General features: G+C 41.1%; 1 protein-coding gene across 1 annotated transcript in view; it reads right to left on the reverse strand.

The window, feature by feature from the left end:
* The window catches only part of RNF144A (ring finger protein 144A), a 70,526-nt gene that overhangs the window by 19,256 nt on the left and 36,390 nt on the right, over positions 1-14,880 (reverse strand). Inside the window, exon 3 of the mRNA XM_074895679.1 lies at positions 10,641-10,786. Within this exon, the coding sequence (XP_074751780.1) occupies positions 10,641-10,786 (146 nt within the window). The remainder of the gene's footprint in view (positions 1-10,640; positions 10,787-14,880) is intronic.

A 14,880-nucleotide genomic window follows, 5' to 3' on the forward strand; every position in this document is an offset into this window, starting at 1 on the left:
GAGTGAATGCCTCTCACTACAAATAAATCAGAGAGATGAATTTGGGTGTCCATGTCTCAGGTGGAGGCTAATACTCTTCACAGAATCACAGAATTGTCTAGGTTGGAAAATACCTTGAAGATCAGCCAGTCCAACCATCAACCCAACATTAACAGTTCCCAACTACACCATATGCCTTAGCGCTATGTCGACCCAACTCTTAAACACTTCCAGGGATGGGGACTCCACCACCTCCCTGGGCAGCCCATTCCAACGCCCAACAACCTGTTCTGTAAAGCAATGCTTCCCAATATCCAGTCTAAACCTTCCCTGGTGCAACTTGAGGCCATTACCTCTTGTCCTATCGCTTGTTACTTGGTTCAAGAGACTCATCCCCAGCTCTCTGCACCCTCCTTTCAGGGAGCTGTAGAGGGCGATGAGGTCTCCCCTCAGCCTCCTCTTCTCCAGACTAAACACCCCCAGTTCCCTCAGCCGCTCCCCGTACGAACTGTGCTCCAGACCCTGCACCAGCTTCGTTGCCCTTCTCTGGACACGCTCGAGTCATTCAATGTCCTTTTTGGAGTGAGGGGCCCAAAACTGAACACAGGAATCGAGGGGCGGCCTCAGCAGTGCCGAGTACAGGGGTAAGATCCCTTCCCTGTCCCTGCTGGCCACGCTATTGCTGACACAAGCCAGGATGCCATTGGCCTTCTTGGCCCCCTGGGCACACTGCTGGCTCCTGTTCAGGCGGCTGTCAATCAGCACCCCCAGGTCCCTCTCTGACTGGCAGCTCTCCAGCCACTCCTCCCCAAGCCTGTAGCGCTGCTGGGGGTTGTTGTGGCCCAAGGGCAGCCCCCGGCATTTGGCCTCATTGAAACTCCTCCAGTTGGCCTCAGCCCATGGCTCCAGCCTGTCCAGGTCTCTCTGCAGAGCCTCCCTGCCCTCGAGCAGATCAACACTCCCACCCAACTGGGTGTCATCTGCAAACTGACTGAGGGTGCACTCGATCCCCTCGTCTAGATCATCGATAAAGGCGTTAAACAGGAGTGGCCCCAAAACCGAGCCCTGGGGGACACCACTTGTGACCGGCCACCAACTGGATTTAACTCCATTCACCACAACTCTTTGGGCCCGGCCATCCAGCCACTTTTTTACCCAGTGAAGCGTGTGTCCATCCAAGCACGAACAGCCAGTTTCACCAAGAGAATGCTGTGGGAAACGGTGTCAAAGGCCTTACTAAAGTCAGGGTAGACAACATCCACAGCCTTTCCCTCATCCAATAAGTGGGTCCCCCTGGAATAATAGCTTCCCTCTCTTTTGTCCAAATAACAAATTCACTCTGGACTAGAGAGATTTTCCATGAAGGAAACATTACTTTCTAGAAAGACTTTCCATTTAGACAAATCTGAACAAGCTCAAGAAGAAAAACTCTCCTAAAATAAGCCTACAGCTGGGTTAGTCTCTGAAGAGGAAGAATAACAGAGTGATGTTTGACCCTGAGTCTTCCCTACTCTTGAAAAGCATGGATTCCTGTAGCCATATATAAAATTGTCATATGCTACCTTTTTTTAATATGTTGCTGGATACTTCTAAATGTAACAAGAATGATCATCTGGTAATAGGACAAATGTACTTTTAATCTTTGTGTTTCACAGAAAAAGAAAACTACTTTCTGCCGAATTTCCATGGTACACTTAGAGCATGCAAGAAAACACGTGAGAAAAAAGAAAAAAAATGGTAGGTTCCTTGAAGCACTTTTAAGCTTCTTTCAAACTACATGGCCTTTTTGTGTAGAGTAGTAGTTATAATCCTTCTTCAAATGTATTCTTATTTAATCACAGGCTCAACTTTAAAATACTCTTGCATTGCTGCTCCAGCATATACAATTCTCCACAACAAATCTACAATCTTGCTTTTTAGTATCATCCTTAATCCTACTTGGTTGACAAATGACTTACTGGAAAAGGTCTCTGCACACTTAATCACAGAGATCTATTTGAGGCATACACATCACCATGGGAGTGATCTTCTTTTTCGTTATTAGATATACTGTCAGCTATACTGACCAAATCCAAGGACATAAGCTATATTCAACCTCACAAACCATCTAGATCTCAGAAGGATGTACATTAGACATGTTTGATGTTTGTGATACTACTTTGAACTTTAATAGATCATTTCCACTTCTATAGACATCTTCTCAGAGTCAGTTATCTACTTTCACAGAAATCTTCACTATCAAAATTCCAATTTTTATTAACACTGCAGCTGATTCATCATCCTTAAGAATAAATCATAGGAGGAAACAGTCCCCTATCTTGACATGCAGTACTTCAAATCTACAAATATGACAGCAGTAACAGAGAACAGTCTTACACATTTGGTCTTTATATCTTTTGTTTTGTTGCAGAGACAAAAATCATGCTACACAAGCCTACAAAACCTTGACTCTAAGACAAGCACCTGCAAGGCTTTCCAGGGCTCTGCAACAGGGCAATATCTAGTGCCCAAATTTGGTCTCCTATGCTGTGAACAAGGTGGTACACACCAAGAAAGGGACCTCAGCCAGGACCAGAGATGTAGAACATCACAGGTGATAAATATTCTCCCTGAAGTGGCATTTGAAAAAGCTCTGCTTGACAGGCTTCCTGCTTCTACCTGCCCAACACTTGGACTCTTTCTAAAAATATTTTTTTGTTCAAACTTACCAAGGGTATATGCCTTTTCCTCCTGCCCTGCTGTCGGTTTTTAAAGACTGCACCAGTTGCTGTGCAGCCCTGCTACAGCCTATATTGTCAGCCTAAATCCAGTCATATCATTTTGCCTGGGGATGATGGCCAAATGGTGTCTTGGCTGGGGAAGATAAACACAACCCATGTGCTTCCATGTCTTGGGACAAACCATCTGAGCATCCTTTATAAGCTGTAAAAACTGGTCTTGTCCCTAAGTCCTTGTGCTCCCATGAGTTGGTAGTCTCAGGATGGGACTTGGCCAGCAGCCTGCCAGGGCAAGGACTCACCCATTGCAGATGCCACTGTGGTTAGCCCTAAGATGCCTGTTGATTTATCCTGGGGACAGCAGCAGAGATTTTGCTGTTTTGGCTCTACCTCTGACAAAATACATTCTGACAGTACATCTAAATATCACAGCAGTCCCACGTGCACACTTCTTAACCAATCCAAACAACTCACAGACAAGATATTCACAGTAAGGATGAGGTGCAGCACCCCTCTGCTTAAATGGAGCCTCCAAACCCTCTGCATGGAGTAAGTGTGCCAGTTTGGGCACAGAAAAGTGACAGTATCAGGCCACTAATCAACAAGTGATGAAGGGGAGGCAAGAAGAAATGTATGTATCAAGGATGCAGAAAGGGGAGCCCTGCTGACTTCTTCAGCTTGAGAAATATTAGAATGCATCCAATACCCTTTGAGACACAGGAATAAATGGCTGTGGAAATCACAAGCAGGATCAAGCAATGGGAACTAAACTTGAAAAAGAAAGTGCCTGTTTCCAGCTGAGTGTCTTAACAGAGAAATGGAAGACTTACAGCTGCCTATCCTTTGAAATGCTGAGTTGTGTTTGTTCTTGGGTTTTTTTGAGGGAGTTTATATACACATTTATATATGAGTGTGTACTGTAATATATATAGAAGATGAACAATTTTTCTTCAGAAAAATCTTTCACATTGGTAGCTAGTCAGCAGAAAATGGACAAATGGGACAAGATATTAATCTTGCAGTTCATATTTTTGTTATAGAATAGACATTTCGAGTGCATGTACATGTAAATAGTTTTTTCATGTTGGATTTTTACCCTTCAATTACTTTGCATAAGCTGCTTGTTCTCACTTATTCAGGGCTGCAATTCGTAGAAACACACAGGATAAACTTTACAAAAATAAATTTGTTTTCAAATGCTAACATATTCAGGATAAAGCTCAAATATTCAGAAGGCAAAAACAACAACAGAAAAATTCAGTCTTCCCTAATATGGTTGTCTGAGAAAATTTTATTCTCTTTAAGAACAGAAAGAATATTTCTGAGTGGGAGGACAATACACCTGCAGCAAAGAAAGTACCTTTCACTTTCACATGCAAAACATTATGCAAACAAAAATGAACTAGTTTTCCCAACACCCAGATGAAGACAAATAATGTTGATCTCATTTAGTAACATCACACAGGAGAGGGGAGACCTAAAGGCTCTGGATCAAGTTTAGTTTTCACTCAGGGTTATACAGTTCCCAACTGTACATTAATTACTCTGTAAATAGGCAAGTTTTTTATCTCAGCAGGGAGTTTTGTCATCACAGCACCTACAAAACAAGTCAGAACTCAGACAACCATGTGAATTGCTATGCAAACACACAGTGACCTCTAACCATAAAGCCTCTACTGACACATCACATGTCAAGATTAGTATCAGTTCTCGGCTCATGTTTGGGGGAAGTGAGCACAAGCAACAAGCTCTCAGCTTTTGCCAGCGGGCTGATGGGAAACAGGAAAATATTACAACTGCTAAGAAGTACCCAGAGCTCTGTAAAACCTCACAAGCCATGAGGTTTCCCTGCTCCCTCCCATTTCAAAGCAAGCAGGGCATCTCCTCTTGGTAGAGGTAGGGGACAGCCTGGTCTCAACCTGGTGATGCCCTGCTAAGGCAGGTTTCCCTTGGCAAACAGGGACAAATCTTGCAGGACAGGGAAGGCAGCCAAGCCCACCTGCTTCCATCCATGCCGCTCATGATATCTGCCTTGCCCCAGGGGGAGGAGAAGCTGAGGCAACCTGTGCCTCATTTGGATGAGGGATAACACTAAGTAAATCATGCTTTTTCCTGTTATTCAACTCAGAAGCCAGCAAAGCTCTATGCGCTTCCAGTCAAGCATGACAACAAGAAAAAAAAAAAAAAAAGCCTGCTGCTAGCTATAGAGAGAATAATGGTATTTGCCTTGCTGACCATAGGGTCTTCCTTTCAGGTCTTCAGCCTGTGGAGAAGCTCAATTAGGGGAATGACTAGAATGAAGCGTATGTGTATGAACAGTCATGATTACACCAACACAGTAATCCTGGTTAAAGAGAGATAGCGATAGCTGGTACAGTCTATCACTATCACGGCAGTGGTGCCATGCTACTTGAGATAGAACACGCTTAGATATAGACTTAAATCACAGTTCTACAAAGCTCAGAGGGACACCTAAAGGTCCAGGTAAGATTAACCAGAGGGCTTAAGGTAGAGCCTAGGAGTAAGAATCAGAGTACCAGTATCTACTAAACTGATATAAAACTGACATAGCAGTGGTGGTTTCAAACACCACAAAGATCTACATGTCCACAGCTGGCCAACAAGAAATCACAAACAAGCAGAAGGAGGTAGGGCTTAACATTAGTTTTGTTGTTTTCTTTCTGATTGTAGGACATCTCTCTCACATATCTGAATAGCAGTCTTTCCTTCCATCAGTAACAAGGTAGACTGCAGATGAGTAATCAAAGTAAATTTTTCCATCAAAGACAAGTTCTCTCTCAGGCTTCATATTTCTTCTAGATATTTGCTTGCTTTGACTGCCTACCTGACTGATTTTCTTTTAAAACGTGAGAAAGGAAAGCAACAAATCCCCTGTACCAGAATGATCAGCACTGCATAACACCTTCAAGGGAAGTGAATAATCTAATGTGAAGTCAAGAGGAACTTAGCCTGCCTTGAGTAATGGTAGCATCACTGTACTTGCAACAAGTTACTTGACATTTCTATGTGTATATTTATATATATATAAATTACATAATACATATGTACACACGTATACATGTAATCCTTAATCAGAACAGATTTAAGCAACTAACTGGTTGACTTCCATGCAAGAATGTCAACTGGAACAAAACCTGTTGTAACTTTAGCACATATACAATTGGTAACACATCAAGGGAATATCCTGTCCTTTAAGACACATAAAAATTTCATCACAGATTATAAAATGGTCAGAATTTCAGGTAGGAGTTGGACTCAAATTGCTCTCTCCCTATCTCCCCTCCTCACCCAAAAAAGCAAAGGCTAATAATTGAAAAATTTTGGTGCAGTAAAGAATACAAAACAAATTAAACAAAAAGAAAGAAGTGATGCTATATTTGTTTTGCTCTCCCTTTCCTTCCATACGGACAAGGTGTCATAAGGAAAGCTTTCTACAGAAAACATGCAAAATCAATTACTTCTGCTGGGGCAAGCAACTGCTAAATGACTATCTCGAAAGTTAAGGTTACTAGCTATGTACTGTGTGCTACTTAAGTAGCAAAAAGTGATTTAATAAAAAGCAAGACATTTAAGCATTTTGGTCCAAAATTTGAAAAGCACACTTAAGATTGGTCTTATTGCTGACATCATTCCAGAAGAAAAGATACACTAGCTTGCCCCTTGACAATACTCAGAAAAACAAACAGCCAACAGTAGATAGCTTGTTTTCCTTTCTACTCTAAACTTCTGTTCCTTTGGTTCCTCGAGCAATCCAACAACGGATACGTTCCTAATGGACGAGATATGCAAAACCTGAGAGAGTTCACAGCATTGTGTATGCATTAACAATCATAACAATAAAACCCATAATGTAGTATTGCACTAATAGCCACAATTGGCAAAACAATACGATGGGAAACTGTAGCGTCTATGCCGTATCAGCAGAGGACTGGCAGTTTGCTCTATTGAATCCATGCACAGCTCTGTCAGAGACCAAAAGGAAACAGTGTCCCCATTCTATCTTTCTGAATAGCAATGTTGTGTTAGTGCATAAGTATTGTGAAGAGACAGTTCTTCATGAGATCTTTACCACAGCATTTCTATGGTTATAAAGAGTAAAGACTTGGAAACAGAAATATTACGGGATTGAGAAATCTGCATGTTGATCTAAATTCTGCCTACATACCAGTAGCACTGCACTTGAAAGATCTCTTTGTAATACATACTCACACTGTCTCAGCTTGCTGCAATTTGCACAGAAGGGCTAGAGATCGGAGCAAGAACTGCAGCAAAAACAGTTTTCACACTTGTGATAGACACCCCTTTTTCTTTTTTGCTCATATCACTGCAGAGGCCATCAGTTACTCAGATCATTTACATAAAAGCAAAAAGCCAGAACAAAATTATATATTGATCCATCAAGAACAAAACCGAGATGGTCAAATAATTCTCCAATTTTATTTCCACTTAACCTAGTATAGTGTACTGGATCTACTGTATGTAAACTCCATACAAAGTCTTGAGTCAAAAGGATATTTTTTTTCCCACTGGTATTCTAATAACTTTAATTTGCCTGTTTACAAAACCCAATTCGTACTGAGGACTGCATATAGAGGAACACAGTGAAGAAAACGGTGCATAGTTGCAACACTCTTCCTTAACCATTGCCAATGCACTGAACAGTCTTGCCTGACTCATTACAGGAGTATTTTCTTAGGCAATTTATTAAACTGCAGGCTGTCCACAAGGTAGAGACGGAAGTCCTGGGTTTCAGTCACACTGAATTCCTGGTTGGTTACACCAGGTTTATAGCTATTGCTCTTGCAATTATTTGGACTGATTCTTATTTCTTCCCACACCACCATCAATAAAAGCAAGGGTAATATTATTTCCTCTTAATTCACTGAAAAAAAATCAGAGCAGATAATGTTTTCAGAGAACTCAAATGTCATTGTAGTGAAGCTCATACAAATGGCAAAGAAGAGGCAGACAAGATATGCTGATTTGTGTAAACAGGAGAAAGCCAAATGAGCATTTCAAGACAACAAAACACAAATGGTAAAAATGGACTGAGGATTCCACCTGAATAGAGTTTGACACAAGAATTCAATGTCACAACAGTAAGTTTACTTATGTCAGGTTCTAAGAACAGGTTATCATCAAAGGTTACACCTTTAATATCTACAATGGGTTATATCTTTTGAAACAGCCGTAAGAGTCAGTAACTGTATTCTGCCAAGAAGAAATGGAAGATCAGTGATGGCAGAAAATGTCAGAAGGAACAAGCTGGAGAAAAAGATGCATATCTGGCAACCCAGCCTTTCTGCTGCCCCTTAAGTGTTACTGAAAAAATTAAATTAAAATATTCTCCACATCCAGGCAAGAGGGAGACACACAGAAAACTCAGCTGTAAATCCTAGAACAGTAGAGAACAGCTTTCATGAAGTCTATTATTCTGTTTTTCATGAAGCCTATTTTATATACTTTTGCATGATTGAACAAATACTCCTTTCAAAGTGCGTAACGAAGCAATATTTATTTTTTAATTGGACGGGCGCAGTGTTTGCAACAGACTGTATCTGTTTATCTGCCTGTGTGCTCACTTCCTCTTTTCCCAAAGAACATCAACATTAAAGTTGGTTGCAACAACTTTGAGTTTTTAGAATATTATATATGTATTAGAAACTGAGCTCTTTGCATTGCTTTTTTGCTGTTTTCTATAATCAACAAAAAGGAGCTGTCTGTTCTATTGATAACCCCTATATCTTCCAATAACAATCAGAAAAACTCTATTATTTTTTAAAATTGTAATATTTCCATGAAGAAAAAGATAGAAAAGACTACTTAAAAATCCTTCCCTTCAACATTAAAAAAAAAAAAAACACCAAAGCACTAACTTTGTTGAAAAGAACTTCTGAAATAAAAAAAATAAAAATCGCCTAATCCCATGATTGAACCTATAATTTCTCAAGAGTTTATGAGATGTTAAAATCTTTAAGAATCATGTATCCCAGAAATTATATTCTTACTGATGTGACTGTTTTCCACCGCTGAACCACTGCTACAAGGTTTTTGGTGTACTTGCATCCATGGCAACATTAACACCACATTTACAAGTTAATTTACAAGTTAACAACATGAACATTTACTGTGATGATGTTCTTTGCTACATACTACACTTAAACTCACCAAACAGTGTTTTGTACTTAACTGACAAGATTTTTGTTATTCCACGCATGCATTTGTACAACATAGTAATGAAAACATATTATGTGATTTTACGTAATTATGAAACTGTGAAATTAGAATATATAATACATTAAATATTTTTCTAGTTACAAGTGTGTGTATGGCTATACTGGGTACTATTGACAGGCATTTAAAGAATAATGCAATCATTGGACACAGTCAACATGGGTTCACAAGGAAAAGTCTTAACTATTTTGATATCCTTCTGTGATAGGGTCACCCACTTAGTGGATAAAGGGGAGGTGGTGGGTGTAGGGTTTTTTTTTATTTCAGTAAGGCTTTTGATACTGTCCCTCACAGCATCCTTCTGGACAAGTTGTCCAACTGTGGGATGAGCAGGTTCACAGTGTGCTGGGTGAAGAACTGGCTGAAGGACAGGGTTTAAAGGGTTGTAGTGAATGGGGCTACATCTGGCTGGTGACCAGTCACCAGCAGTGCTCCTCAGGGCTCAGTTCTAGGGCCAGTTCTGTTCAATATACTTATCAGTGATCTCAATTAAGGAGTTGAATGCACCATTAAAAAGTTTGCTGATTATACCAAACTGGGAGGTGCTGTTGGATCTCTTGAGGGACAAGAGATTAATGGGATGAAAGTTAACAAGTCCAAATGCCAAATTCTGCACTTGAGACAGAGTAACACCTAGCACAAGTATAAATTGGGAGAGGAGTAGCTGGAGAACAGCCCTGCAGCAGAAAGGGATCTGGGGGTGCTGGTTGACAGCAGAATCAATATGAGTCAGCAGTGTGCCCTGGAAGCCAAGAGGGCAAACCACATCCTGGGGTGCACCAAACACAGAGTAACCAGCTGGTCACAAGAGGTGACTATCCTGCTGTACTCAGCATTGGTGCAGTCTCACCTTAAGTACTGGGTGCAGTTCTGGACCCACAATTTAAGAAGGATGTGAAGGTCCTTGAGTGCAATCATAGGACAACAAAACTGGTGACAGGAGCATCCTATAAGCAGCAGCTAAGGACTTTGGGTTTGTCTAATTTGGAGAGAAGGAGGCTGAGGGACAACCTCACTGCTTTCTACAGCTTCCTGAGGAGGGGAAGTGGAGAGGGGGGTGCTGAGCTCTTCTCCCTGGTACCCAGTGACAGGACATGTGGGAATGGTTCAAAGCTGTATCAGGGGAGGTTTAGACTGGACATTAGGAAGGATTTCTTTACTGAATGGGTGGAAAAAACACGAGAACACGCTTCCTAGAGAGGTGGTCGATGTCCTGAGCCTGTCAGTGTTTAAGAGACATTTGGACAATGCCCTTAACATGCTTTAACCCTTGGTCAGCCCTGAAGTGGTCAGGCAGAGGAACTAGATGATCCTAGTAGGTCCCTTCCAACTGAAATATTCCATTTTAGGCTAAAGTTAAAAAAAAAACCCAAACAATAACAAAAAAACAATCAACCAAAAAACCACTACTCCAAATCCAAGATATTGATAGGTAAAAGGAAGTGTGAATAACCTTGCCAAGGAGGGGAGGAGGTAACTATACCGCAGAATACTGAAGTGCTGAGTAAAACTTTTTTTTTTAAAACAGGAAAAGTTTACTTGCTAGCATTTGTGTCAAGTCCACAGCAACAGTATTTATTTCCACTGCAGCATCAATACTTCAGGGTGAAACACTCAGCAGAAACACACATGATCTCTGCAGTTAAAACTGTGCATTGTTTTTTATGCCTAATAAAAAAGCCAACTCACCAGGGTACAGAAGATGCATTGGCATTGTGCTATTGTTGTCATCTGCTCCACAGGATATTCACCAAGGCAGAGCTTGCAGGACACTAATGGATCAAGTACCAAGTCCCAGGTAGGCCTATATCTTGCTGTAGTCATTGCAGAGCAGTCTGAAAAACAGCACAAAAATAAAGATACTACATCATTTCCTTAGATTGATACTCAGTACATTTCTGACACTGAAAAATCTCATTGTCAGCTGCTGCCTGTTAGCGCTTTGGTAAAAAACCCCTATAAACAGCAATGGCTAATCTGATAGTGTCAGCACTTGCAGTAGGCTATACATCCCCTGCCTCATAGACCACACATATAACAAACAGAAGGAAAAAAACCCAAAACACGTAACACACTAACAAAACAGGAGAGCAGGCAGGAAATAGCCTTAGGTCACAGACTTTCATCTGACATTATACATGCAAAAATCTCATTTGCAGTTCCTGTCATTTTGACCACTAGTTGCAAGCTTTCTCTCACCAATATTGATTACCCATCAATGAAAATACATCCTTTATCACTAAAAATACCTTACTTAACCCCCACAACTCCAGCTACCCAGGCAAGACTCACAAGGTCTTTCATGAACCAACCATTTATTATGCCTTTTTTCCAGCCTGATGATATTGCAACTCAGGCAGATATTTTTGTTCTTAAGAGCATAACAGATCAAACAGTTTTCTAAGATAATTTTAGAAAGAACAACGAATATTCTTGAGTACACTCAAGAGTTTTAGCCTGTATTTTTCTCCCAATCCTTACAATATACTGAGAGCACAACTGTTGCAGCAACAACCAACTCGGGCAAATAAGAACAAAGCTATAAAAAGAGGCTATAAAATACCTCTAAGGTATTTTAAGCTATTGCCTCAAAGGCAGCAATAGGAGAGCACGACACAGAGAGCCTATATCCTATGCTTCAGTGTGTCCAGATGGAATTGTCAAATGGCTAACCAGAAAGAAAATAATCTCACACTAATAAATGTATTCCTACAAAGAGGAAACCTAATTGACAAGTTACACATGGGGGGGGGGGGGGGGGGGGGAACAACCCACAAAAAACCTCAACACACCTCCAAACACCTAGGCTAATTTGCATAGTACATCCAACCTTAACATCCTATTCACTAGTTTTGTTTTGTTACGGTGACATTGACCTTCCAAGTGTGAGAAATTCACATCCTGAGGCTGCTGTGAGATCCACATTATTTCATCTCCCTCCTTCCCAAAATTAGCTGGTTCCCTACCTTCCCCACACTGCCAGTTACACTCACCATGACTACAGGTGGTTTGTTTTATTGTTTGGTCTTTTTTTTTTTTCCACTGGCACTTGCAGGAACTGCTTATCTCTAACTTACATTATCTGTGAACTTTCCAAGACCTCCACAACTGCAACAAATGACTTTTAAGGCTTATTAGACTAGGTTTAGGCAGATGTTGAAGCAAAATATGCTTTTTGCTCCCAAACAAATTACATAGAGAGTTCAAAGAAGTGTTTGTGAAGTCTGATTCTTTGATATTCAATTAATTGTGGACAGGACTCCACCCAGGTCTCTAAATTCTCTGAAACAAAGTGAGGATTTTATGCTAGCCCTCCATTCTGACTAACTCATTAGAAGATGCCCTTTAAAAGGTACAGAAAGACACCAAAAAAAGCAGAACCTAATCATATTTATTTCTAGTGCAGCCATCAGGGAGGAGAGGGGGAGAGAGGAAAGATTAAACAACTCAATTTCCAGGGATGCTCTGGATCACTTTCTCTAAAAGCCCCCCCACAAGCTCCACACTGTTTCAAATGAAACAGATGAAACAGACCTGCAGAACAGCACATAACAGCTCCACATCTCAAAATCGGACTTGTGCTGTGCAGTCTTTTCTGAGACTTTAACATGGAAGTTTGACATGGTGATACAAATGAAATCCCAAGATTTTTAAGGCTATTAGACTGCTTCTTTCCTGTTAACTGCCCCTTTTTCATTTAACACAAAATACCAGCGAAAATAATTTTCTTCCAAACTTTAGTTTATCTAACATTTGCAAATAGACTCATGAAGTATTTGAGAAGCAGTAATCAAATACACCTGAACTAACTCTGTTTGCTATTAGTTTGAATGTCCTTTGCTTGTCCTGCCCAGTTTATTGCACATTTGTTTATGGCAGCAAGCAGATGAAACTAGCAGATGAACAATGGAGAGGGATAAATTTAAGTTAAAGATGCACTTGCATACACTAGGCAGACCAAAATCCTAGCAAGTTTTATGGCGAAGATGTAAAATCTGACACAGTTCAAGCCAAATACATTGATATAATTCAATCCAGACATAAAAATAAGTTTATATATAATCAATGTGGGTCAATAAGCGATGATAAAGGGGAAAATATCAACCTTTCTGCTCCAAGGCTTACACCTGTTTCCCAGAACTTTCAACAGAGGCTTATGGTATCACTGTGGTAATTTCTTTTTGTCTTCTCCTGCAAACCGAAAGTGAATCAAAGTGAAACTTCTTTCAAGCTGGCATCCAGCAGGACAGCAGAAATTGGCTGCCCCACACAGCTGACATATAATTCATGATGAACTCAGCCATGGTGATAACAGAGAGCAAAACCTGAGTGCAGTCTCAGACAGTAGCAGAGATCACCACTCCTTGTCAAACATCATCGTTTAATAATTAAATCCTCCATTCACTATGGAGTGGGGGGGGTGTGGGGAAATCCCTGTTGTCGCTGGTGGCATTAAACCGAGGATCAAGAAATTTGCCACCTAGCCTTAGAAAACATGTACAAAAAGCTACTACATCCGAGTGGAGCATCACTGCTGGGTATCCCTGTAAAGGAATACATAGAATTAAGCTTTCCAAAGCACAGGCTAAATCTTGCTTCATGATCATCTGACAGTATTGCAACTAAATAATAAGCTTCTGTGTTTACATCATGATGCTTAAGAAAGCTTTTCTTAAAAAAAAAAAAAACAAACAACAAGCTCACAAGAAAAGAGCAGAGAAAAAAACACCTTCTGTCAGAACCAGATTAAGACTCCTACTGTTCCATAGCTGTGATCTCCTATGGCTTCAGATTGAATTCTCATGCCTTCTAGTGATGTGCAATGAATGCTTCAGGGACAATGTAAAGTTAACATCACCAAGAAAGAGAAGGCAACTGAAAGGAGCTCTAGAGGAACAAAATATTGAAAAATATGTACTGGTGTACCCTTATACTGAAGACCACCAGTTACAGCACAAGCCAGCAAAAATTTTGCCTCATGGTTTGCCTACCTGCTAGGAGGCCCCAAGAAATACAACTAGTAAAGGTACAGAACTATAGTCCAATCTACCTCCTGAACAGATCATAGCCCAAAAAATATTTAATTCGTTAGAGATTTAGTGGGGAATTACCAAATTCAGTACAAACATCAACACTTCACAGGCTCTGGCATCCAGCTAGAAATTAATTTGGCTTCAGCAGTCAAGGATAACAAGTAATGTTTCTATAAGTACATCAACAGCCAAAGAAAGACCAAGGAGAGTCTCCACCTCTGCTAAATGCAGGAGAAAACATGGCAACAAGTGATAAGGAAAAGGCTGAGGTGCTTAATGCCTTCTTTGCCTCAGTCTTTAACAACAAGACTAGTTGTACTGAGGGAATCCAGCCTCCTCAGCCAGAAGACAGAGACTGGCAGAACGACCCCCCCCACAATCCAGAAGGAGACAGTCAGTGTCCTGCTGCATCACACAGACACACACGAGTCTATGGGACCGGATGGGATACACCCAAGGGTGCTGAAGGAGCTGGCTGGGGTGCTCGCCAAGCTGCTTTCCATTATTTACGAGCAGTCCTGGCTGACCGGGGAGGTCCCGACAGATTGGAAATTGGCCAATGTGATGCCCATATATAAGAAGGGTTGGAAAGACGATCCATGATATTACAGGACTGGCAACTTGACTTCAGTACCTGGGAAGCTGACGGAGCAGCTCATCCTCAGTATCATCACACAACACGTGTGGGACAACCAGGGGATCATGCCCAGTCAGCATGGGTTTATGAAAGGTAGGTCCTGCCTGACAAACCTAATCTCCTTCTACGACAAGATAACCAGCTTATTGGATGAGGGAAAGGCTGTGGATGTTGTCTACCCTGACTTTAGTAAGGCCTTTGACACCGTTTCCCACAGCATTCTCCTGCCAAAACTGGCTGCTCGTGGCTTGGATGGGCA

Source organism: Athene noctua, chromosome 1 (genome assembly GCF_965140245.1).
Source record: "Athene noctua chromosome 1, bAthNoc1.hap1.1, whole genome shotgun sequence".
In the NCBI taxonomy this organism is placed as follows: domain Eukaryota; kingdom Metazoa; phylum Chordata; class Aves; order Strigiformes; family Strigidae; genus Athene; species Athene noctua.